The 23,416-nt window shown below is 41.1% G+C and overlaps 1 protein-coding gene across 5 annotated transcripts; it reads left to right on the forward strand.

Moving 5' to 3' along the window:
• Window positions 1–5,255: 5,255 nt before the first annotated feature.
• Window positions 5,256–21,396, forward strand: KIF23 (kinesin family member 23). Of its 5 annotated transcripts, none has more exons than XM_032949137.2 (24): window positions 5,256–5,402; window positions 6,970–7,039; window positions 7,498–7,626; window positions 7,721–7,826; window positions 7,967–8,103; window positions 9,104–9,219; window positions 10,114–10,284; window positions 10,583–10,636; window positions 11,650–11,762; window positions 11,998–12,119; window positions 12,678–12,780; window positions 13,249–13,328; window positions 13,477–13,596; window positions 13,992–14,166; window positions 14,593–14,748; window positions 15,121–15,287; window positions 15,781–15,954; window positions 18,205–18,384; window positions 18,622–18,924; window positions 19,069–19,302; window positions 19,784–19,869; window positions 20,011–20,089; window positions 20,301–20,371; window positions 20,467–21,396. In XM_032949137.2, the coding sequence occupies exons 1-24, from the start codon at window positions 5,389–5,391 to the stop codon at window positions 20,480–20,482; spliced, it is 2,976 nt and encodes a 991-aa protein (XP_032805028.1). In that variant the 5' UTR covers window positions 5,256–5,388; the 3' UTR covers window positions 20,483–21,396. The 5 variants fall into 5 exon arrangements, with proteins under 5 accessions (XP_032805028.1, XP_075923139.1, XP_032805038.1 ...); XM_076067024.1 differs by having other exon boundaries at window positions 18,655–18,924; XM_032949147.2 differs by lacking the exon at window positions 10,583–10,636 and having other exon boundaries at window positions 5,257–5,402.
• The last annotated feature ends 2,020 nt before the right edge of the window (window positions 21,397–23,416 follow it).

Raw genomic sequence — 23,416 nt, forward strand, 5'->3', positions numbered from 1 at the left:
AAGAACACCAAAGCTGTAATAAAGGGAATTCCCAAGTCGAACAATGCGAGGGAAGAAACAGTGTGATCTGCAGTAGAGGACTTGAACGCAGTATGGATGAGACAAAAGTCAGTGGTTGTCCCTAGTCCTAAACATTGGAGGGTCAATGAGTTAAGTTTATGAAAACAGTAGCTATGATAGAAGCAATAGAAGAGTGATAAGGAAGCGGCTGACTGCTGGTAACCGAGTGACAGGAGTGTATTATTGAGTTCATCAACCTGACTGCTTTACATTGAATTGCTTCCAAGTACAGTGAAGTTTGAACCGGGAGAATTCCAACCTCGGTCGAATATTTGCAGAACTTTGTTCTGTATCGATAAAATAGAAAAAAAAAGCCATATTAACATCAGCTTGTTGGTTTTCCTCACCACTATTAATAAGTTGCAATATGAATCAAGAAAACTCTTCATTTGTTTAGATCATCTGGGTCTCATCAGCTAGCTTGGTAAACAAACGCCATTGCATTACCATAACATCTTGCCCAGATGTTATGGACAAGAGCACTTTAAATAATTATAGGAACGTTCAAAAAGCAATACCATACACAATGTAGACTGAACAATAAAATATTTGTATTTTGGCAACATAATTACATCTCAAGGAGGGTCATTGCCTGACATATTGCCGATTATATATACATTTCCTTTGCGGGCCGTGTTATTGACGAATTTGTTGATGTTTCATTTTGTGCTTGTGCATTTGCAAACGCATCAATAAATGTGTGATCGGCAATCTAAAGCGAGCGCTGCAGTCACTGCAAGAACAGCAAGAAGCCGCCAGCTGCGATGTAACAGTGGGATATCCACCCTTGCTTTTGTCTCCCTGCACATCTGTAGTTGAGAGCCGCTCGCTTCTGCCTCTGCGAGTTTGATTTGCTGGGAGGGATTGTGCAACTCGAAGCGCAATATGGTATTCATATTAAAACGTCTTCAACCCTGCAGTTGCCCTTAAAAGGGTAGCTGAAACCGAGCAACTCGTCTTTATATGTTGTAGCACAATCTTCATCTCAAGAACTTTCTGTAAAATCATAAACTCATTGCCTTAGATTAAGTTAATCGAGATCTTCCACTGTGTTGGCTCTTTATTTAGCATCTACTTAACTGAACTCTTCTATTAAGAGCATCACTGGTCACAAGGTATGCTGCTGTTGGATAAGCAATGCGATGACTTGACCACATCCAAATGAGTTGCTTGATATTTCAAACCCCGCATTTGGATCTGCATACAAAGTCTCAAAACAAAGATCCAAACGAACCTGCCAAATCAATGTTCGAGGCTGGGATGTACAGCAACCAAGGATACATACATAATCTGTTGATGCCTATAGGAGTGAGGTTACTCAAGTTACTCAGAGGAATTTCTCCAAGCTTCGCAGAAAGATTAGAACAGGGGAGCGGTGGGTCCATGGTTTTGAATTGTAGAATTTTTTTTTTGCTCAGACGTGGGCGCTTCGCAGTGGTTTGAGTGAAGTGGCTTGTCGGGTCGCCTGTTGACGCTGATGCGTGGCGAGGTTGGGTGGAGGCGGGGTGGACAAGGGGATGAGGAGGCGGTTCCACTCCTCCACATGATTAATCGGCTGTGAAAAATGTGTGCAGGACGTGACGACAATACGGCACGGTTCTTGAGAGAGTGTGTGTGTGTGCGCGCAATACATTGTTGCAGCGAAAGTTATGTTTTGATGATTGCTCGGTTTAAACTTGTCTTGCTGAAATAATGATTATTATCTTCAGTTAAAGATGCCAATAAAGGCTAACTGGCCCAAAGCAAATATATTTCACGACATATTTTCTGGAATATTAAGATAATTTTGTACTGTTTTAATCTGCAATACATAAAGTGCGTATGCCTATGGCCAATTCACCCGGAATACGACTCATCTCAACAAGATTATAGGCTGCGTTGTCTCGTGTGTGCGTAGCAGAAGGCAGTGTAGCTAAATAAAGAATTGTACGGTACTTTTATGCGACCCCCGCCTCCTACCTGCACTGACCAACGTGAATCAAGATCGCATTACCCCGGCGACTCACAAGACGTGAGAAGGCCCTTATCCAGCAGTGGAGTGACCTAAGGGATCAACATGTTAATGAAACGGCTTACAATGCTCTACAACCGTCGAATGTACAAAGGGGCCGTCCATAAATGACGTCACGCGATTTTGGACGATTTTTGACCCCCCCCACCCCTCGTCATGTCACAAAAAGTCAGACCCCCCCTCATATGACGTCACAAAGCTCTCCCCCTCCCCCAAAAAATAAAACGTGCTGCAAATCGCTTTGAACTATTGTCATTGTGCTTATTTAATGTGGTGCTACACTGATGTAGGAGAAAACATTAAAAAGTCTATTTAATTAAGTAGAACGTGTTGTCTATAAATTTCGATTTAAAGCTTTCGTGACTGCAATGATTCATCTTCTTTGGTTCTTTCGGTAAAGTCACGTAGAATGAGAATAAAATAATAAATTGATAAAATAAAATAACACAATAATATTCTCACGACGTTTCGGCCACAACACAAGCGGCCTTCATCAGGTGAAGGGGCGAGACTGGTAGGACAGCGCTGGAGTGAAAGAGCCACGTTCAGATCACGGCCTTTAAGTGCTGAAATTTGAGGCTTAAAGGCCGTGATCTGAGCGTGGCTCTTTCACTCCAGCGCTGTCCTACCAGACAGTCTCGCCCCTTCACCTGATGAAGGCCGCTTGTGTTGTGGCCGAAACGTCGTGAGAATATTATTGTGTTATTTTATTTTATCAATTTATTATTTTATTCCCATTCTACGTGACTTTACCGAAAGAACCAAAGAAGGTGTTGTCTATATTTAAAGTTGCGCATTTTGATGTGACGTCACATTTCTCAATCCCCCCTCGTCACAAATGTCTGACCCCCCCTAGGTGCGTGACGTCATTTATGGACGGCCCCAAAGAAATTGTGGAGAAAGCATTCGGTTTATGCGCGTCCACGAATTAGTGCCCGTGCACTCCGTGTACTCATTAGTCTTGAAATGGTTAATGATAAATGTAGCAATTAATGATTTGGTAGCAAACATAGCAAGGTTGGTAATTAAAATATATTGGTACACAGTTGTTTTGCTGGTGAACTGATCGTTTTATTTACTTCAATGACAATTAAGCCAAGTGTGCCGAGGTCTTGAAAATAAGCAATATTTCCATGGACCGTTCACGTAAATGCTGCGTGAACAGTCCATGCAATGAGGTGTTCAGAGCCACAGACGTATGATAGGAGCTGTGATTAATACAGCTGACGCCGTGTTCAAATCTAGATGCAAAATAATGGAAGGAGTGCATTCCTGAATGTTCAATAAAGACAACTTGCTCACTTACCCTGTTGTGCTTATTCACCTGTCATTTCCAGCCACCGGTCTTCGTGCATTTGACACTGGTTTTGTAACTGCTCAAGAGTTTGCAATGAAACGGTGCTAAGATGCACCCCTGGAAGAACGTGCAGCCAATGTGTCGGGTAATAGGGAAGGAGGCGCAATGTTCTAGATTTAAAGCTTTCGTGACTGCTAGGATCCATACTCTTTGGTTCTATTGGGTAAAGTCACGTAGGTGAAAATAAAATAACAAAAAATCACGACGTTTCGGCCACAACACAAGCGGCCTTCATCAGGTGAAGGGACGAGACTGTCTGGAGGACAGCGCTGGAGTGGGAGAAGCCACGCTTAGATCACGACCTTTAAGCTGTGTGAGAAGAAAAACACAAAGCGTCTTGACAAAGGAATTAGCATATAATTTAGCATTTAATTTGAACACGGCTTGTTAACATTACATCACACTTCATTTCGTATTTTAAAGAACAAGGGTCACCTGTTAATGAGGTACCGTATTGTATTTGTCTGGTAGTTTTATCCCCATAAAACGTGCTCAACACAGCGTTTTGAAATACAACCACGAATGACTCAATGTTACATTTAATTATTTAGTAACACGACAACCTCGGGGTATCTGTGTTGTAAAGCCCTAATAAATGTGTGAAGATTGCATGAGTTTTAATCGTTATTTGAAATCCTCATCCGTGCTTGGTAATTGTGTATCAATAATAAGCAAACAATGCCTCGTAAAGGGCAAATACAAGAGTACATCCTACATTTCTCGTCCAATACCATTCAATACCGTTGACAGGGCAGGTCTTAGAACGCTCAGTGTTGTTTACGGTTTTAGAATATGAATGATTAGCTCATCTGGCTGAGGCATTGTATTTGTTTAATATATTTAAAAAAATCTAAATGTTTATTTTTGAGTAGTAACACACGAGTCTGAAACACATTCCCACGTTTACTTTGCACCAGATGTTTTATTTTCATTTGTTTTTACGTGGGTGAACTGGCCCTGCCACTTTCTTCCTCCAACCCACATTGATCAACTCGAGGTATGGTCAAACCCCGATGACTGGACACGCCATGAAGCAGTAGAGACCTGTCTCGCAGTTGACTACCCTATATATTTTCACGTGAATGAAACATGCACGTAACTGTATGGGTCCTGTGTAACGCCCGAATCATCCGAGCTAATGGAACTGTCCACAACCCACATTATCCGACTTAACTTTCTGTTTGCACAGTCACATAGTCACTTTAAGATGTTTTTCTTGTTCGTGTTTTAGTTTTTTTTGTTTGTTGTGGTTGCACCCGATTCAAGAGCCGAATGGCTCACAGGGCTATACCAAAATAAATACACTGAAAAACTGAATAAAAAAAATAAACTAAATTGTCCACGACAATGCATAATTCATGTTTTACCAATGCAGTACTGTGCTGTGTTTATGGCGAGCTATTGCCGTTAAGTATACAACCAGGCTGCGTATGTATGCTACGCCTAACATTTGAACGGGCCAAGTGTTTGCCTTGCTGCTCGTGAATCGTCTGCTATTAATCGCTGGTGAAACGAACTCTTTGCTCAGCAATCGGCACAGATGGACCCAGCATGAAGCCCAGGGGCACGTGACGGCTGTTCACTGTCGACCTTTGAACCTTCGCCGGTTTCCGACGTCAATGACCAAAGAAAAACCACAAGACCGGATACGAAAACAAATATTATCTTTTGAGTTTTTACAATTTTATTTTAATACGCCTACGGGTCGTTAACAAGAAAATGCAAATCGTACGCGACCTACACCGTATTTTGCCGATTGAAGAAATAAAATACATTTTACGCGAGCGGGAAAAAAAAACAACCCCCAATTCCCCGAAGTTGACTTCCTGCGAGCGCTGATTGGTTCGATTCGAATCGTCGGCGCAACGGTCGCGGCATTTGAAACGCGGAGCGCCAAGACGAAGCGGAGGTGGCGGCGGCGGCGGTAACAACGGCGGCTCTTCTACACAACACCCCGACCATGTCGCGTCCCCTGTGAGTGCGCCTTGCCAATCGGCACGACAATGAGCTCCTTTCGCCGCGATTGTAGTTGGACTGAAAGTGCCCCTTGGAGGAACAAAGCTGACGGCGGCAAAGGCCGCCGCGGGCGAATGTGTTGCGCGACTTGGCTCCGGTCCGATGTCACGGGACTGCGAGGATTTTTTTTTTAAACATATAGTTATATTATTCGGCCGAATGTTTTATCGGAGGGGAAACAATATGCGTCTTCAAGCGGTGAAATGAATTGCGGCTTTTGTTGTCGCAATACGAGAAACGTATAAAGAGGTGCTGTTAACGTGTGTGAGGTGGTGATCAATTTGTATGCGGCATTCCTGCCGTGGCATGCTACTGACTCGTGTCCTATTGTCATTATCAACCATAACGTGTCTCTTTACTGTTATCAGCAAGTGGCAAGATCAACCAGTGTATAGCTGACCGCTAGCCTCTATCTCATTTGTGGCAACAATCTCATTAATCAGACTAGAGCTTACGACCAAAGTGTCTTATGAATTATCTCCATTATAAACTATTGTATGTGCTGTGAAATGGATGTTAAAGATCCTTGTACATGGGCATTCACAAGAGCAGGCGATTTTGTATTGGTGTTAAAAGTCCAAGTGTCACTAATACAGTACAGTATTTGGAAAATGTCCAACTGCTGTCGACATACCATTCGAAAGATTACATTAATTTATCATTAGGCAAGAGTACATTTTAACAAAGGTACCATGTGCTTCTGCATAAAAATAAATAATTGAATCTCAGTCAGCTGTTGTTTTGATGACGTTGAATTTTCTGTCTCCAAAATCCCCCAAAAGAGAAATGGTTTTCATAGCTGACGTTCGAGACAGCTATATCAAAAATGAAGGCAATATATTATAGAAATTGCGAAACATATTTTTTTATCTATGCAGTTATTTTAAAACTAATTGCGCAGGAGTATTTTGCAAGGAACACCTGAAAAAGCAGTTGTATTTTGACTTACAGCAGTCTTAAGTAACAGACAGGGTGATATTTGTTGTCTTTAAACGTGTAAAGATAATATCATTATTTATAACTTTACAATACTTGTAGTTTTTATTCAACAAAACTTGAGCTGAAAAATAATACAAACCTGTCCTCTAGAACACTGTGCGAACTTTTTATGGAATTCAGGTGTGAAATTCCACGTAAAGGTTTCAGGAAAAATGCAGTTGCAGTTTATCCATTCCTTTTGAGAATTTCTAGAGAACAAAACTAGAGTATAAACCGCTTGTATAGAAACACAATTACACATGTATGCGCATAATTCTACTGTAAGTGTGAACTCTTTACAAAGAAGAGACTCCAGTAATTTTTAAATATTCTTTTGTTTTAATCCAATGTAAAGTTTTACATAAAAAATACAAGCTTACTAACATGTTATACTTGTGCAATAAAATGCATATCTAAAGTCCGTTGTGTAACTGTAGACTTGTATGCCAGCAATGTGCAGGAGAAATTAATATGGAGTTGAGTAATTGCACCAACATCATATTATGAGAGCTGAATACGCAACGTTTGTGTTTACTTTTTATTGCAGACGACCTAAAACGCCAAAGAGGCCAGGCATGAAAAAATCTTCAAACTCAAAGCCCAGAGATCCCGTTGGGGCAAGTACCATTTCATATGTTTACACACTGTAATAATTATCAGAATACTAACCGATTACCAAAACCACCAATGATAATCCCCAGGAACATGCCTGATCTTGTCAGATCTCAAGCGCTTAGCAGGGTTGGGCCTGGATCGGCGATTGCCAAGCATAAAACGTGTTATGTTGTGCGCATCGTAATGAAGTGCAACCAATTCATTATGAAACTGCAATGCCCCCACATGTTCCATCTATACCAACCGACACTGTACGGTGAAACAACCTTCATTATCTAATTGTGCGGGGAGGTCCTCATTCAGCAGTGGCTTGAAAAAACGGATGCATGTAACGGTCAACATTGCCATAATTTGTATACATTGTAATTTTATGATATGTGACAACCAGCCTCATGGTAGCATATTACGCAGACATTATTATGGATGAATAAAAACATCTCTGTCCTGCTGGCTTGATCAGGTGTACTGCCGAGTGCGACCTCTGGGCGAGGATGATAAGGAATGCTGTGTGGAGGTGATCAGTGATACCATGGTACAGCTGCACCCACCGGAGGGGGCCCGGGCATTCCGCAACGGAGAGTACAAGGAGGTGGGATGGCTTTAATTATCATTGCTTCACAAAATGTCAGCCAGATAGAGCTATGCAGCAATTGGTACTTAATGTCATTTAACTTTGTTTTTAGACCCAGTACTCCTTCAAGAGGGTGTTTGGTGTGAATACAACACAGAAGGAGCTGTTCGATATTGTGGCGAAAACACTGGTGGATGATCTGGTTCAGGGGAAGAATGGTAAGTCTGTTGAAATGTTTTGCTTTTTAACTTTTATATGTAAAGATTTTTTTTTTTACCTTGGGGGAGGGATATGGAAGTGCCATTGGCGAATGATGTCTCATCTCGATACATTTGTATGGACCTTTTGTGTTTCTCAGGTCTGCTGTTCACATACGGAGTTACTGGCAGTGGAAAGACATTCAATATGACCGGCGCTCCTGGACAACCAGGCTTGCTCCCACGCAGCTTGGACATGTTGTTCAACACCATTTCCAAGTTTCAGGCTAAACGATATGTGAGTAAAACATTCGTGCCAGTTTGTGTTATTTAGCTTTTTGTCTTCGTGAAGAGAGTTTTGTTTCTCTAGCAGAATTTCTGTAAGTGTGCTAAACCAAAATCTATAATTACATTTGAATGCAGTTAAGTTATTAGTTTCACTATAATACATGTTCAAAATAATTTGCTATACGTGTGTAAGTTTGCGGTGCGCTATTATTTTTCAGAAAAGTCCTCTGGAATAATTGTTTAGTATACACATGAGAATCGTCCCGATATTTAGTGTTTGTAAAGCGACCTATGTAAACATGATTTTAACGAAGATATGTAATGTATAACATCTATACTGTCTCAGCATGTCCGTAATATAGAGCCTAACAGCTTATTGGACCCTTCCTGCTGAAATGACTAAAAACTATCTGGTTGTTCGTACTTATTAGCGTTCGTCGACCCAAGATGGTGAAGTTATTTTAATATTTGCTATGTATCCACGTAAACGTGAAGTTATTTTAACATAGTCGAACATTGGGACTTGTTTCAAAGCATGCTTTGTAGTGTAACGATACGTAGTTAATGTATGTATGTTGAACTTTTTTCGCACCGTATGTAACCAACCGTGCTAATTGGAGGTGCGAATAATACACTTAAAATCTTTATAAGTAGCTAAATTGTTCTTCTTTGGTTCTTTCGGTAAAGTCACGTAGAATGAGAATAAAATAATAAAATAAAATAAAACAATAAAATTCTCACGACGTTTCGGCCACAACACAAGTAGCCTTCTTCAGGTGAAAGAACAGAACTGTCGGGACGACAGAGCTTCAATTGAAGAAGGCTACTTGTGTTGTGGCCGAAACGTCGTGAGAATTTGATTGTCTTATTTTATTATTTTATTCTCATTCTACGTGACTTTACCGAAAGAACCAAAGAAGATGAATCCTTGCAGTCACGAAAGCTTTAAATCGAAAGCTAAATTGTTGTTTAAGACAGAGGTCCTAATTAAGGGCTGTTTCCCCTTGTAGGTGTTCAAGCTGGATGACAAAAATAGCTTGGAAGTGCAGTCAGAGGTGGACGCTCTTCTAGAACGGCAAAAACGAGATATCTTGCCTCCAGCCACTCCAAAATCGACCACGTCAAGGTGACGCCTAACATTTGGCAGTAGATTTACTTGCAGTAAACATTGTTTTGTGTTATACAGTGAAATTATTATCTAAAGCTATTTGGGAGACCGGTATTACTGTGTATGCAAAGAATCTCTTATCCACGAAGACAGCCCCTGATAAACACGGGACAATATTAGTGATTTATTCTACTTAAAGGTGACTTGTGTTGTCTGCAAATTAGCCATGAGTAATAGAAGCAATCTGTACATGGAAAATAGGGGTTTCTATGGATAGATTCTGGGCATGGATAACAAGAGTTGTGGATAAGATGAGTTCCACTGTATTCCAATTAAAATGCAGTTGTGGATTTGTTTTAAATCACGTTGTTTATTGCTGTTACATTGATGCTGGGTGAAGTTGAGGTCTGTGCTGAGCTTGTGCTGGTTTTGAATCTAGGCAGCTGTCCATGATACAACCAGATTCCCAAGTGCAGCAAGTTGATGTCTCAACCCCATTCACCAATGAATGCACTATAAAAAAAAACGAATTGAATTTGGTTCTACACTTAATTTTGATGAATTTATCTTTGAGAATTAAAAAATGTATTTCATCTTCGTGCGACGAACATTACTCTGGAGCAGGGTGGGTGGGAAAGTGCTCAACCTAGAACCTAGTGTGGATAAGAGATCACTTGAGATTGCAGAAGCATATCTGTGAACTCCTTCCATGGACCGTGCCGTTCTATGGGATGACACACTTCTGTGACAGTTCCAAGAAGACTTATGATGTGATGCCAATAGCACAATCGGAATACATTTTGGGAAAATATAACATTTTGACCTTGTTAGTTTTAAAAGAAATGTGTAGTGTAATAGACACAAAATACTAAAAAAAAACCTAAGCTGGGAAATGTTTTGTCTTTCTTAAAGGTCAAAAGTGGACACAGAGTTTGCAGAGATCATCACAGTGGAGGAACACTGCAAGGCAGAGGGGGTGGACGAAGACAGTGCTTACAGCGTCTTTGTCTCGTATATTGAGATATACAACAACTACATTTTTGATCTTTTGGAAGATGTAGTTGTGGATCCAATCCGACCCAAGTAAGCACTTGGATATGCGTGGTGTATACTTAGGCTTAATAATTCCTTTTTCCTAATGAGTCAGTTTCCAGGGTTTTCTTGTATATTGACATTTAGAAATATATACGTTATATAAATTTTCGCGCAACAAAACTAATTACTGCTATATAATTTCTCTGACCTGCGTGTAATAGTGTAATGCTTCCACTCCCGGGTGTTTCGTTGGACACAACTTTTGGGATCCTATGGCCGCTTGTTGCTTGGGGTGGGTCACACTGGTCATTGCTTTTCACCTCTCTGTCACATGTCCCTCTGTTAGGTGGACAACTTGTGCCACTCCCACAAGTGGGACGACGCGGAACCCAGAGTTCATGTATGTTCCGAGAGTTTGGTTGTTACTCAAATGCCCAGTGGCTGCTGTATGCACATTTGTCTTGCACAGCCTTTCTGTAGAGTAGTGCAATCTCCTTGGCATGCCAGATCCACATGCCTCAGCTGCCGTGTGGCTCTCTGCTCTTGGCCGTGCTGCACGCGCACGAGATGTCATTTATTCCCGAATTGTGTTTTTTAAAGCAAACATTCATTGCCATCATGGTGCATGAACATTCAAATCCTGTATTGCTGCTTTTCACATTGATTGCTTGCCTGTTCCTTCTGCTATAGTCTGCAGTACTTAAGAGCTTTCTGAAAATATTTGATCATGAATGACAATTTTTGATGTAAAAAATGTACATCATATATTCATTACCATTTTAAAAACTTCATCTAACCTATTAATTGCGCTTGGTAATCTTTAGTTTACGATTATACATTTACGATGTGTAATGCACAGTATTCTAGATTTAAAGCTTTCGTGACTGCAAGGATCCATACTCTTTGGTTCTATTCGGTAAAGTCACATAGGTCAAAAATAAAACAACAAAAAATCACGACGTTTCGGCCACAACACAAGCGGCCTTCATCAGGTGAAGGGATCAGGCTGTCTCGAGGACAGCGCTGGAGTGGAACACAGCCATGCTCAGACCGCGACCTTTAAGCTGTGTGTGAGGAAACAAGGTGCCTTGACAAAGGAATTAGCATAAAAAAATTATCATTTGATTGCTAATTTTTTATGCTAATTCCTTTGTCAAGGCACCTTGTTTCCTCACACACAGCTTAAAGGTCGCGGTCTGAGCGTGGCTGTGTTCCACTCCAGCGCTGTCCTCGAGACAGCCTGATCCCTTCACCTGATGAAGGCCGCTTGTGTTGTGGCCGAAACGTCGTGATTTTTTGTTGTTTTATTTTTTACCTATGTGACTTTACCGAATAGAACCAAAGAGTAATGCACAGTATGATATAGCCCTATGAGCGAGCACTTATGAACTGATTGCAATGATCTTCCCTTAGACCACCACAGTCAAAAATGTTGCGAGAGGACTCGAACCATAACATGTACGTGGTTGGCTGCACAGAGGTGGAGGTGAAGTCCACAGAAGAGGCATTTGAGATGTTTTGGAGAGGTACAGTTGGCACGTTTTCACTTCAACAATTGGATTCTTTTATTTGTTGACTATCCTATGATTTATTTCATTTTTGGGTCTTTTATCAAGAACGGGCAAAAGTAGACGCTATACCACATTTTGCAATACATCCTGTTATCTGTGCTGTAGGCGGTTCCAAGCGCCAAGTGATTCCTAAGCTGCTGTAATTGCTACCATTTACCTGCCGATGTGACTGACACGTTTCTGTCCTCAGGTCAGAAGAGACGGCGGGTGGCAAACACTACGCTAAACCGTGAATCGAGTCGCTCCCACAGCGTGTTCATCGTCAAGCTCGTGCAGGCGCCACTTGACTCGGACGGCGAGACGATACTCCAGGTAACCTCCTCGCAACGGATCGTACCGGCTCGCACAGATTGTACTTCTTCTACTTTATACAGGAGGGGCGTGCAACCGACTGCATGGGTGTAGTTTTTACCGGTGCATTGGTACCATGGGCACACTGTACAATGCAGTGGGTCGTTTACAACAAACAGGCTGCCACACCCACTTTTTTCTGTTAAAGTGATATCCTGTTCCAAAATTTTCCTCTTGATGCTCAGCCCATGGAGATCGAGGAGATTCCCAATGTGGTCCGCATTTGAAAGGGTTTGCAATTAATTTATTTGAAGTAAGATGGGACCCAGAAATTGAAACTACTGTAAATATGTAGACTGTGTCCCAGGCTGTCTGACATAACTTTGATGCTTCATTCGGGCAAAATGACTTAAAATATCTGTAAGGAATTCTATCAATGTGCACTTTACCATAACTGGTTTGTTTTCTCATTAATGAACCTACACATTCTACGTATATGTACACACAAAATGGGAGCTGTACATTTTTTGGGCTGTGTTTTTGTTATCCCTGTAATGACAATAAAATATTATTGCACAGGACAGGGAGCAGATCACAGTGAGCCAGCTGGCCCTTGTGGACTTGGCTGGCAGTGAGCGCACAAACAGGACGAAGGCTGAAGGCAATCGTCTCCGGGAGGCTGGTAATTATTCTCACTCGCCCATCTTTCTTTTTCAAGGAAACACCATTTAAAACAAAATATACTGTGCATTAACATTTCTGTATCTGTCACGAGAAAGTCAAGAGCAAGTAGGAAATTGTGAAGTCACATCTGGCAAAAATAACTGCTCCATTGTTTTATTCAATATTCATTTCATATTTATATTATTTAGTAATAAATTAGTGTGGACATGAGCAGCCACATCGATTAAGATGCATATATACAACACAAAATGGCAATAGCTCTCAGAGCACCATCTAAGGCATATTTGGGATATTTAAGGTTGAGTGTTGTTGGTCAATGTTGACAGTCAATAAGGCACCTTCATATAGTAAATATTAATTCCTGGATCTCAGCCAGTATGAAGAGTGGCATAACCATTGTAAAGCACCAAGTGAAATAATGTATAATATTCTTGTTTGCTCAAATTGCTTTTTTCCCCATGTATAGGAAACATCAATCAGTCTTTGATGACACTGAGGACGTGCATAGAAGTATTACGAGAAAACCAGATGCTTGGAACAAACAAGGTATGGTAGCAAAATGTTATTCATGCTATTTCATTGGTGATTTATTTAAATGTGTAGGGAGTTAAATGTCTTATATAGTACTGTGTTGAAATATAAGTATTTTAAAAACTATTGATTTAATTCTAAATGCATTATGCTTCCTTAACAGATGGTGCCATATCGAGACTCCAAGCTGACGCTCCTGTTCAAGAACTACTTTGATGGAGAAGGAAAAGTGCGGATGATTGTGTGCGTGAACCCCAAGGCAGATGACCATGAAGAGACACTGGTAGGAGGCCAATCTACATTTAGCTTGTGTGTTATTACATGCAAGCAACATCAATATTTTAATTGTATGCCATATCCCCTATCCGAGTCTTTTGGCGACATTGACTTCCATTCATATATATCTTGAACTAGTGAGACAACTGACTTTTTGTCTGATTGTAGGAATGGAGCCTTGTACTTTTGAAGGATGCCCGTGAAATTGGTGTGATAAGCATTAATAATGGCTTTGCAGCTGATGACAAATACATGACTAAATATTTTGTTTATTATAATAATACTTTCATTTTATATCGTGTTAATCATGCTAATAGCATCCCATAACGCTGTACATTATTGCAGATCACCAGGCTATTAAGATCTCTGATAAGTGTTGATGCATTTGAAAAATTCCTGCAGCACGTGATGCGATTTGCGGAGATGACCCAGGAGGTTGAAGTGGCGCGGCCAGCCGACAAACCCATATTCGGACTCACACCGGGACGGCGAAACCGCTACCATGAGCTACGCATGGAGCTGACTCGCAGGCTGGAGGAACGTGGAGGGCCTACTTTCTCCAGTTCAGGGGACTCAGGTGCATGGACACATCCCGATGCAGCTCTTAACAAAATCGAATTTAAGCAAATTGACAACACAGTAATAGCGCCCATTGGGCAATGAATATGGGTGCATAGCTCTACGATGTTTTCAAGTTGTACCGTGAGCTCTGCATGATGCCCAACTGTTGCGCTCGACGTTCTGGGAGTTTCAACACTGCAGCACGTATAAAAGTTGCCGTTACGTAGAGTAAGACGTTGAACATGTGCTACAACCTGAAAACACCATAGACCTGCACAGCACAATTGTGAAAACGTATGCAGTAAAACAGAGTGAATAGCTGGCAGTATAGTTTGCCATTTTTTGTTCATTTTGCATTAATTTGTAATCCTGTTGTTGCCTGCATAATAACTATCACTTTTCCCCAACTGTAATATTGATGACCTTATTTTTGGTGTTGTAGCAGAGACGCAAATTCTGTCACTGCAAAACTTCCCGCCATTCCCGTCGTTGGAGCTGATGGACGCGAGTGATGGACAGACGCTTTCGGTGCTTGTCAGCCACCTGGAGATGTGTATTCGCCAGAGGCAGAACATGCGGGACGAGTTGGCACGGGCTCGTAAGTGCTGCCAACAGGCACACACATGTATGCACGGCATCCACTATCAGATCTTAATGCGCAGCACATTTCATTATGTCGGGTAAAAGTGATAATTCAATTGTTGACTGTCAACAAATTTAGAAACATGCATTTAGATTATTTGGCTGCTATACATGTCCACATGATAATCCACTTCATTGAGCTATCATTAGTGGCCAGGTCACTTCTGAAAAAGAGCTATATAGCTCAGTAGACCGTACTTGGTGAAATTAACATAGTTTATTTTATTTAGCTATCTTATTGTTGTTGCTACCACTCTGCCACGTGATGGAATTGTTTGAAAGAATTATGGGTTTTTGCTTTCTCTGCTATTCCTCTGTTGGCGAGTAGAGGGTATCTTGCGAGCAGGCCTGCAGGAGCTGGACAGTAATGTGATGGGGCGTGAGAACTGGATCCAGACGCAGCAGGACAAGTTGGCAGAAAAGGACCGGCAGCTAGCAGCGCAGCGTGCAGAATTAGAGCGCATGGAGAAGAAGGCCAAGACGCTCGAGTACAAGGTATGTGTAGAACTCGCAATGACATTTCTGATTCGTTTTTTTTGTTGACTTTTTGACTAGAGGTGGCGAACATACAGCTCTCAAGCCAAATTTCCCTCAGGACTTCATTTCACATAGCCCATGGCCAATTGAGGCCTTGGACTTGCACATGATATGATAGATCTGTCACTGCAAGCATCAGAGCCACACTAATTGGCTACTAGAGGGGAATATTTTATAACTAGCAACACTATGAAATGTTATCATACTTAACCACCTCTGTCACTGTAACAGCCTCTTGTAGTCACAGAGGTGACTGATGCGTGTGATTAATTTGCAGCCTACAAATGGTATTTAAAATCCTATTTTGCAATCTACAAGGAAAATGCTCCCCACCCCCACTTTAGACAATGCTTAAGTGTTCTGAATTTGTGAAAAAAAAGCTAACTTACATTCTGCACAGTGTAGCCTCTCAAAAGTGTTTTCTATAATTGTGCTGTATGCACGTTTGCAGGTCGACGTACTGCAGAAAACCAACAACATTCACGAGGATGACAAACGGCTTCTGCAGCAACAAGTGGAGGAGAAGCGCAATGAGCTACAACGGCAGCTCGGTGACAAACAGCGCATGGAGATGCGAATGCACGGTGTTGTCAGTGAGACAAAGAACAAGTGGGAACGTGAATGTGTGAGTGTTCCCCACATGTCTTATCAAATTCACTTTTTTATGTTGAGATAAGTGCTGTTTTTTCGATGAAAAGTAGTTTGGGAAATCAATAGCAGGCGTTATCCATATCCAGCAACTCTGTTTTATACAAAAAAATATATCCTCCCAAAAAATATACCTTACTCAGAACCAGGAGAAAATGTCTACATTTATATATGTAAAATTCAGTAAATTACGAGAAATAAGCTGCAGATTATGAGTTACATCCAATAACAATGGTAATCAGGAAGTGTACTATAAAATTTCACAATTATATTGGTGCCTTTGGGCTGGTAAAACAATGGCTCAATCTCCGCAACTTAATATGTGTACTTTTTAGTAAAATAATGTAAGTAATTTCAGCTTCACAGTCATTTCTAACACTTACAGTGAGGGAAAAAAGTATTTGATCCCCAGCTGATTTTGTACGTTTGCCCACTGACAAAGAAATGATAAGTTATAATTTTAATGGTAGGTTTATTTGAACAGTGAGAGACAAATCCATAAAACGCATGTCAAAAATGTTATAAATTGATTTGCATTTTAATGAGGGAAATAAGTATTTGATACGTTTTGAGACGTGTGGGAAAATGTCAGAGATCCTGAGATCTCGTGGAAGAGCGTCCCAGAGACTGTGGGCTCCATGGCAACATCTCGGTTGCCCATTGACTTAAACCCCTTACAGTGAGGGAAAAAAGTATCTGATCCCCTGCTGATCTTGTACGTTTGCCCACTGACAAAGAAATGATCAGTCTATAATTTTAATGGTATGTTTATTTGAACAGTGAGAGACAGAATAACAACAAAATCCAGAAAAACGCATGTCAAAAATGTTATAAATTGATTTGCATTTAAATGAGGGAAATAAGTATTTGACCCCCTCTCAATCAGAAAGATTTCTGGCTCCCAGGTGTCTTTTATACAGGTAACGAGCTGAGATTAGGAGCACACTCTTAAAGGGAGTGCTCCTAATCTCAGCTTGTTACCTGTATAAAAGACACCTGTCCACAGAAGCAACCAATCATTCAGATTCCAAACTCTCCACCATGGCCAAGACCAAAGAGCTCTCCAAGGATGTCAGGGACAAGATTGTAGACCTACACAAGGCTGGAATGGGCTACAAGACCATTGCCAAGCAGCTTGGTAAGAAGTTGATAACAGGTTGTGCGATTATTCACAAATGGAAGAAACACAAAAGAACTGTCAATCTCCCTCGGCAGCGCCCGCAAGGTCCCCCTGCTCAAGAAAGCACGTATACATGCCCGTCTGAAGTTTGCCAATGAACATCTGAATGATTCAGAGGACAACTGGGTGAAAGTGTTGTGGTCAGATGAGACCAAAATGGAGCTCTCTGGCATCAACTCAACTCGCAGTGTTTGGAGGAGGAGGAATGCTGCCTATGACCCCAAGAACACCATCCCCACCGTTAAACATGGAGGTGTAAACATTATGCTTTGGGGGTGTTTTTCTGCTAAGGGGACAGGACAACTTCACCGCATCATAGGGACGATGGACGGGGCCATGTACCGTCAAATCTTGGGTGAGAACCTCCTTCCCTCAGCCAGGGCATTGAAAATGGGTCGTGGATGGGTATTCCAGCATGACAATGACCCAAAACACACGGCCAAGGCAACAAAGGAGTGGCTCAAGAAGAAGCACATTAAGGTCCTGGAGTGGCCTCGCCAGTCTCCAGACCTTAATCCCATAGAAAATCTGTGGAGGGAGCTGAAGGTTCGAGTTGCCAATCGTCAGCCTCGAAACCTTAATGACTTGGAGAAGATCTGCAAAGAGGAGTGGGACAAAATCCCTCCTGAGATGTGTTCAAACCTGGTAGCCAACTACAAATAACGTCTGACCTCTGTGATTGCCAACAAGGGTTTTGCCACCAAGTACTAAGTCATGTTTTGCAGAGGGGTCAAATACTTATTTCCCTCATTAAAATGCAAATCAATTTATAACATTCTTGACATGCGTTTTTCTGGATTTTTTTGTTATTCTGTCTCTCACTGTTCAAATAAACATACCATTAAAATTATAGACTGATCATTTCTTTGTCAGTGGGCAAACGTAAAAAAATCAGCAGGGGATCAAATACTTTTTTCCCTCACTGTATTGGATCCCACTGTTGGCTTGGACACTGCCTCGAGGCACAGTGTTATATTTTCAGCAAAGTCGTTAACAACTAGTTACATAGTCGTATTACATTGCCATATTTGCCATATGCTGGGCTAGGATCGGCGTGTGGCAGCCAAGCAGATGGAGATGCAGAACAAGCTGTGGGTGAAGGACGAAAAGCTGAAGCAGCTGAAGGCCATCGTGACAGAGACAAAAGTGCCGGAGCGGACGCCACGCGAGCGAGAGAGAGTGCCACCCCCTCGTAAAAAGCGTTCCGCCTCCCCTTCACCTGCACCGGTAATTACTTTTCTGAAGTTAACATTCGTACTGCACAACAGTTATGCATTCGATAGGAGTTGTACTGCAACACGAGGAAATGTTTGTGTAGATGCTATGAGTTTTGGGTAGACAAATCCGAGTTATAATTTAGGCTGACAGGTTCACAGCTGATTCACGTGTTATTTCACATTGTTTAACATGTGTTTACTGAGAGGATTGTGGGTGTTTTCATCGCTTTGCGTGCTTGTGGAATAGCCAACATCTGTCCACGTCTGCACGGGACCGCAGAGAGGGCCCGTGGCCTTGCCACGCAATGCCTTAACCAGCCGCCGTTCCAACTCCCACGACAACATTTCTGTCGCATCCTCCGTGAACGAGTGGGAAGGGAGGCTGGGGCCTGGTGAGGCGTGGATGGGTTTGCTAAAGCACCAACAAGGCAGGCAGGCAGGAAAGATGGCGGCCACTCCCACCCACATGGACAGGTGTTTGAGAAGGACCACAAGGAAAAATGAGGCTGCAGAAGAATGCTTATCAAGCAGTGAGGAACAAGAGAGGCAAGTGAGTAAGGATAGTGAAGGACAGCAGGCAAGCTAGAAACATCTCAATTACACAAGTGAGGAAATACAAAACTTAATTTCTTTGTAGCGTATATATTGCTGTGTGCACTGATATCATTAGCTCTGTATGTTTGCACTACTTTAGACGGCACCCCCAGTGCCACTGAGGCACAGGAGGTCGCATTCAGCTGGGCCGGAACGCTGGATCGACCACAAGCCAGCGACGAGTGTGGATACGGGTACGGTGATGCAGCCGTCGGTTACCAATGCCGTCACGGTGCTCATGCCGACAGAGCGTGCCCTTTCCAAGGCGGACAAGTACATGCTCACACATCAGGAGCTCGCCTCGGATGGAGAAATTGAAACTCGCCTCATCAAGGTGAAGTGAATAAGGAAGTCTTCATATTCTTGGTTCTTTCGGTAAAGTCACATAGAAGGGAAACAATAAAATAATAAAAATATAAAACAATAAAATTCTCACGACGTTTATTGTTTCCCTTCTACGTGACTTTACCGAAAGAACCAAGAATATGAATCTCTGCAGTCTCGAAAGCTTTAAATCAAAAGGAAGTCTTCATTGGTTAATCTTGGGTGTTTTTTATTATTTGTAGAAAGTGTTTGATGCATTCTCCTTTTGAATTTAGTTCTAAAAACAGTTTACTTTTGCATGGAAACATTTGCTGAATGGGTCATGCTTTGGGTTAATCTGGTATAGATTCCGCCTAAAATTATTTCAGAAAAGAATTGGCCAAAGGACTTGAAAAAGGCATTCTAGACTCAGCGAGCATGTCTTTTGTCTACTTTATATTCTCATAACAGGAATGCATGTCTGAAACTCTTAGTACGTTTTTTGTCTGCAGGGCCAAGTTTACAAGACACGAGGCGGTGGTCAGTCCGTACAGTTCACAGACATTGAGACCCTAAAGCAGGAGTCGCCCTCATCCAGGTACTGTACACTGTTTTTACAAGTTTTATTTTTTGTGGATTTTTACATTGCCTGCATTTACATATGTTCGTGAGAATGTTGGTATATTTCTTCTACGTTTTCTCATGATGTGCAATGCTGCACCGATTTTGACCTCTGTAGGAAGCGCAAGTCAGACCAGCGTGCGCCTGTGCAGAGATCAGATACACCTGACTCTGAGTGGACCGACGTGGAGACAAGAGTGAGGACAAAAGTGTTGTCGTTTCTCATTTTGAGTCTTGAAATAATAACAAATCCAGAAAACAAATTGCTCTTATTTTGTAAACAAATAACTTGGCTGTCCCAGGATGTGACGTGAGTTTGAAGCTTTGTTACTAGAAATACATTTAAGGTTGCAATCAAGCATGTCATGATGACACTCGTTATTTAAATTCATTTCTCTTTCTCTGCAGTGTGCTATTGCAGTCGAGATGAAAGCTGGCTCCACTGCTGGACCAGGCATTCAACACCATGCTCATCCGAAGTATGTATCACTAGTTGCATTGCAAAACGTTTTGTTTTGCATTTGTGCTTGAATGGGGGAAAAAATCTGACTGTAATATGTGACTTTTTCAACAGACGGACGAGGCCTTAAAAATACCAACGTCTGGACCTCGAATATACGATTTGGGATCCACGCACCTTTTAAATAATTGGAGCAACCAGTCGTGGCCTGCATTTTTTTTTATCAATAAACATTTAGGTTTGTCGAAAATTGCTTATGATAACTCTTTGTACGCATATGCAGGGCCGCTAAAACGTGTATTCATTGCTATTCAAACTTGTGATCTATGTTGAACTGAAATATGGAAAAAAGGAGTTTTACACCAAACTTCTAGACAGTACAATATAAAATGTTTAGTTTTAATGTGCACTTTACATTTCATTTGCTATGCTGTATTGTGTTCTTTAGTTCCTCAATAAATGTACTGTCACATACAGTATTGCTAAATGTATTTTTTGGCAGATTAAACACATTTACAAAATACAGAGCCGTAACAAAAAGTATTTTAAATAAACTTCGAGGATGTACAATTTTTGGTTCGGCCGTAGAATCCTCATTGTTGTCATTATTACTGTTACAACATAGGCAGTAGGTTAGTCTCCTTATTTTAAACATTAGCAGTCACTGCTTTAAATAGTAAATTTAGTTTTCGAATAAATGGTTTTAATGACAATGATGATTTATTTTTCAGCTGTTTTTTTGTTCAATGCCACAGCACACCCGTTATGTTTTTGTGATTATTTTTGGAATGTTGATGCAGTATTTTTTTAATTCATTAGTATTCTTGAATTCAAATACTGTGTGCTTACAGGTATATTTTTCAGTCTTCCATGAATTCCAGTTTTAATAAATCTTGAATAATTGTGACTGATGCTCTCACATTTTGTACTGTAAAATGTATTTTAACCATAAAAGTTGAATGCTTCTCACCTGTGCGCTTGTATTTATGCAACTCAACTAAAGTGTGTTATACTTGTAGTAATAATAAAAAAAGATGTAAACACTTTCTTTGTTCTTTAGTTTACTTGAATTCCATCTGCAATTAAAAGGTGGCGGTATATACCTACCATATGATACTCAACATGGATAGGTGAGCTGTTTAGTTGATAACTTGTGCTAGATACAATTTGTTTTCAATCAACTGTCCCCCCCCCCCAAGCCATGTTGCAAGAGTTAAAAGTAAAACTACACACCAACAATAACTGCGTGAAGCTCATGTTTTTGCACCCTGTGGATTACGGATTTATGCTGTGAAAGCAAATAGTAAGGTAAAGGTGCAACTGAAGATTATTGCTCACAGATGCCTCTGGAGGATATTTGGCCTACTCTTCCATACTGGCCAGACATCTTGGAAGAGGGACAATTACCCAACTGGTGTATCCGTTTAAAATTAGGAGGGATTTAAGAAAGTATGTTGTAACAGCTTACCAATACTAACAGCAATAGTGTTTGGGCAAGATTGATGATGTAATATGTTCACAAAGTGTTTATTTTCATTAGAAAATCAACATTCTGCAAATCATTGTAATTACCTCGTGAATGCTTAATTTTTGTGTTTCTGTACATTTCTTTGTCCGGTTGAATCTCCAATAACAGTGGAGGTTCATTTCAGATACTGACTTGCCAGAATATTTGTTTAACATATCCCGTAATATATACCCACTATACAACCGTGAAGCCATTGGGAGTCCGTTCACCCTGTATGACCGTTATCCCGATAACAAAATCAGCGTCTCATGTATCGGGTTTCCCTTCACTGCCACGCCGTCACGACGCCCTGACACTTCCATAGTACAGGTTTTTTTGTTAGATCGTATAAATATAAATGTGTCGTTAAATCCGCCACCACCCGACACAGCCAATTAGTAAGGTTTGCCAAGTAAACAACATTCCAATTCAGTTTTGTAAGGTTTGTCACGTAAATTATGTTTACGTTACTAATTAGTACGGTTTGTCGAGTAAACAGAACATGTAAATTGGCAATTCTGTTGATGCGACAAACCTTACTAATTGTCTGTGGCGGGGTTAACGACACATTTACACGATCTAACCCCAAAATAAGTAATAATTAAAAAACACGCTTTTATGAAATGTACTAGTAATGGCAGAACTCCACGACTCCAGGAAGTGGCCCCGAAGCTTGCCACAACGTAAGGGGACCGTGGTCAATTAGACCCAAGCCGAAACATAACATAAAAAAATAATGTTCAAAAATATATTTTGTATGATAGAATATAGTCTTGTCATCAGTATGACATAAGTATACCAAGTTTGCAGTCGATACCACATTGGGAAGTGTGTTAAAATTGAGTTACAAGATTTGAGGATACAACAACAACAGACAGCGAATTAATAAAAAGCGTGTAATAATTTAAAAACCTATATTATCGATATTGGTCGCGGAAGCAAACTTACTACGTGACACTTCCCTCCACATCCACAAGGGGGCCAACTCCCGCCAGCACGCACGCTGCAACAACAACAAACACAACCCGCCACACCACCACCTCTCTCCACCATCACAAACGACTGCACCGACAACAACACCAGACGTTACTTTAACACGTAGTTAATGATTTCACGAACAATATCCATTTTGATTTAAAGCTTTCGTGACTGCAGGGATTCATATTCTTGGTTCTTTCGGTAAAGTCACGTAGAAGGGAAACGATAAACTAATACAAATATAAAACAATAAAATTCTCACGACGTTTCGACTGCAACACAAGCAATCATCAGGTGTGAAAACCACAGCAAGAAAATTTGAAAAAAGTGGCGTATTTTTTAACGTTAGCACCACGGAGAGCGTTTTGGCAGTTATTCAGATGGACGAGTCCATCTATGTTCGGAAAAGAGGAGGGGGGAGACAAAAATAATGCATGCGATCTGAAAGCCACCGTAAGCGTGAACAATCAATTAAGACCCGAAATGCTTTAACAAATCATTCCAATGATTGCTGAGCCAGAATCCATCTTCTCGGTTGAAATTGTCTCTGTTTGTATATGTGGATAGCCTCATGAAAGA

Source organism: Petromyzon marinus, chromosome 1 (genome assembly GCF_048934315.1).
Source record: "Petromyzon marinus isolate PM22_M1 ecotype Great Lakes invasive population chromosome 1, UKy_Petmar_22M1.pri1.0, whole genome shotgun sequence".
NCBI classification, from domain to species: Eukaryota; Metazoa; Chordata; class Hyperoartia; order Petromyzontiformes; family Petromyzontidae; genus Petromyzon; species Petromyzon marinus.